Consider the following 2268-nt stretch of genomic DNA (forward strand, 5'->3'; position numbering starts at 1 on the left):
TGGTGACTACCTGAACAGCAGGTCCAGCTGCTGAGCAGGTAGATCTTCTGTGGTCCATCACACAGCCCTCAGGCTGCATAAAGGAGGGGGGTGGTGGTTCCTTCTTCACTTAAGAAGGGGAATTTCCCCAAAGCATGAAGAATAGATTCATTTAAAGCAAAACTCTTTCTTTCCCAGCATCAATACACCTGCCCAGCAGCTGGAAATCTCTCGTTGGGGAAGGTGGAAGATGTCCATGGCTGTGACTTTCCTGGGCACGGGCTCAGCCTATCCCTCCCCGAGCAGGGGGGCGTCGGCGTTGGTGCTGCGCCGGGAAGGGGAGTGCTGGCTCTTCGACTGTGGGGAGGGGACACAGACCCAGTTCATGAAGAGCCACCTCAGAGCAGGTTTGTGCCCTTGGGAGGCGTCGTGGTGAGGGAAAAGGGGGGAAAGTTTCACCTCAAAATCCTTTGGGCTCGTGTGGGGACGTGCGTGAGCATCAGAAGGTGCCATGGGTGGGTGGCAGTTGCTGAGTTGCTGCACCTCCTGTGCAATAATCCTTGATTGATCTTTGGTAAAGAACCATGTTGGAGAACATTCTGAATTCATTTTTTGGGGCTTTGAAGTTTTAAATGTGGGGCCACAGACCAGCTTTCTATGGGTGCAGTTGGTATTTGTGTGAGGACAGCTCCAGGCAATACCTGCTGTGGGTCTTCCCATCAGGAAATCCTGTGCTTTGGTTCTCAAGTTCCTTGGGTATTGGTGTGAGGTTTCACATTTTGGGAAATGAAGTAGAAACCAGACATGCCTTCTGTGCATTTTGCAGTCTTCTAAGAGTCCAAACAGACCTTGGACTCTTAGAAGATGGAATTATGAATTATAAACAGAAAACCAATCACCTGCTGCTCCAAAATCTGAAGCTCTCAGGGAATTTAATGACCAAGTGAATAGATTCATTTTTATTCAATTGCTCTTAAATCAAAACAAAGAGATTCTGTCCTTCCTATCAGTCCTAACACGCTGGAGAAAATTCCTCCTTACTGGGAGAAAGTGGCAGCTCAGCTAACAGAGGAGACTGAGGCAACCTGTGTCTGTAATGAGAGAAAATTCTGGGCTTTTTCCACAGAATCATAGACTGGTTTGGGTTGGAAAGGACCTTCCAGACCTTAAAGTCTTCTCCAGGCTGAACCACTCCAACTCTCTCATGGCCTCCCAGCATGAGGGGTTCCATGGAAGAGTTTGAGAACTCTCCCCCCTCTGGAAGTTGTCTGTACAATAAAGTACAAAGTTGTCTGTATTTTTTTATTCTATTTATTTCTTACCCTGTCTTCTTCTGGTTTGTTTTCCTGTTTTCCTCATCCATAGGCAGAGTGACCAAGATTTTCATAACTCATCTTCACGGGGACCACTTTTTTGGACTCCCTGGCCTGCTGTGCACAATAAGCCTCCAAAGTAGCCCTGAGCTAAAGAAACCCCTGGTTGATATTTATGGACCAGTAGGACTGCAGAACTTCCTACAGAGGAGTCTGGAGCTCTCCCACTCACAACTCCTCTTCCCCTACGCCGTTCATGAGCTGGTTCCTACACAAGACCAGTGCCCTGTGGATGAATTTAAGGACTTTTCTCACTTGGGTGGGGAGGAGGTGTCTGTCCAGGGGGCACAAGGGAGGAGACTCCACCTGGAGCCAGGAGAAGAGTCCTACTTGCTGCTTGAGGATGAGCAGTTGGTTGTGAAAGCGTTTCGGCTCTTCCATCGTGTTCCTTCCTTTGGCTTTGTGGTGGAAGAGAAGCCCCGGGCTGGAAAGCTCAATGTAGAGAAACTGAAAGACTTTGGTAACTACTTTGACTTGTTTTTCCTCTTTTTAATCCCTAAATGCAGGTGTTCAAGCTGAGCAGCAGCTCCTGTTGTCAGGAAACGTAACAAAAAGGGGGTTCAGAGGCAGCTGAAGTCTTTTCCTGACCACTTTTTGGGGGGGGTTTAGCAAATTAGAGCTGCTTTTTTTTTCTCCAGAATTCATTTCAATTCACTGTCTTTCCAAATAACTGCAAGTTTCAGCAGGGCAAAGCTGATAGTCACAGTTTGGTGGAAGAATCAACTATCTAAAGATATGGATCAGCACTGATCAGATCCCCTCTGAGCCTTCTCAAGGCTGCCCAGCCCCAGAGCTCTCAGCCTGTCCTCAGCACAGAGATGCTCCAGGCCCCTCAGGAGCTTCAGAGCCTCTGCTGGACTCTCTCCAGTAATTCCTTGTCTCTCTTGAACTGGGGAGCCCAGATTTGGACCCTCCA

General features: G+C 48.3%; 1 protein-coding gene across 1 annotated transcript in view; it reads left to right on the top strand.

The window, feature by feature from the left end:
- The first annotated feature begins 229 nt into the window (after positions 1-229).
- ELAC1 (elaC ribonuclease Z 1) overlaps positions 230-2268 on the top strand; it is a 2889-nt gene continuing 850 nt past the window's right edge. The window contains exons 1-2 of the mRNA XM_008942346.1: positions 230-386; positions 1345-1812. Coding sequence (XP_008940594.1) covers positions 230-386; positions 1345-1812 — 625 coding nt within the window. The remainder of the gene's footprint in view (positions 387-1344; positions 1813-2268) is intronic.

Source organism: Merops nubicus, unplaced genomic scaffold (assembly GCF_000691845.1).
Source record: "Merops nubicus isolate BGI_N331 unplaced genomic scaffold, ASM69184v1 scaffold27036, whole genome shotgun sequence".
Lineage (NCBI taxonomy): Eukaryota > Metazoa > Chordata > Aves > Coraciiformes > Meropidae > Merops > Merops nubicus.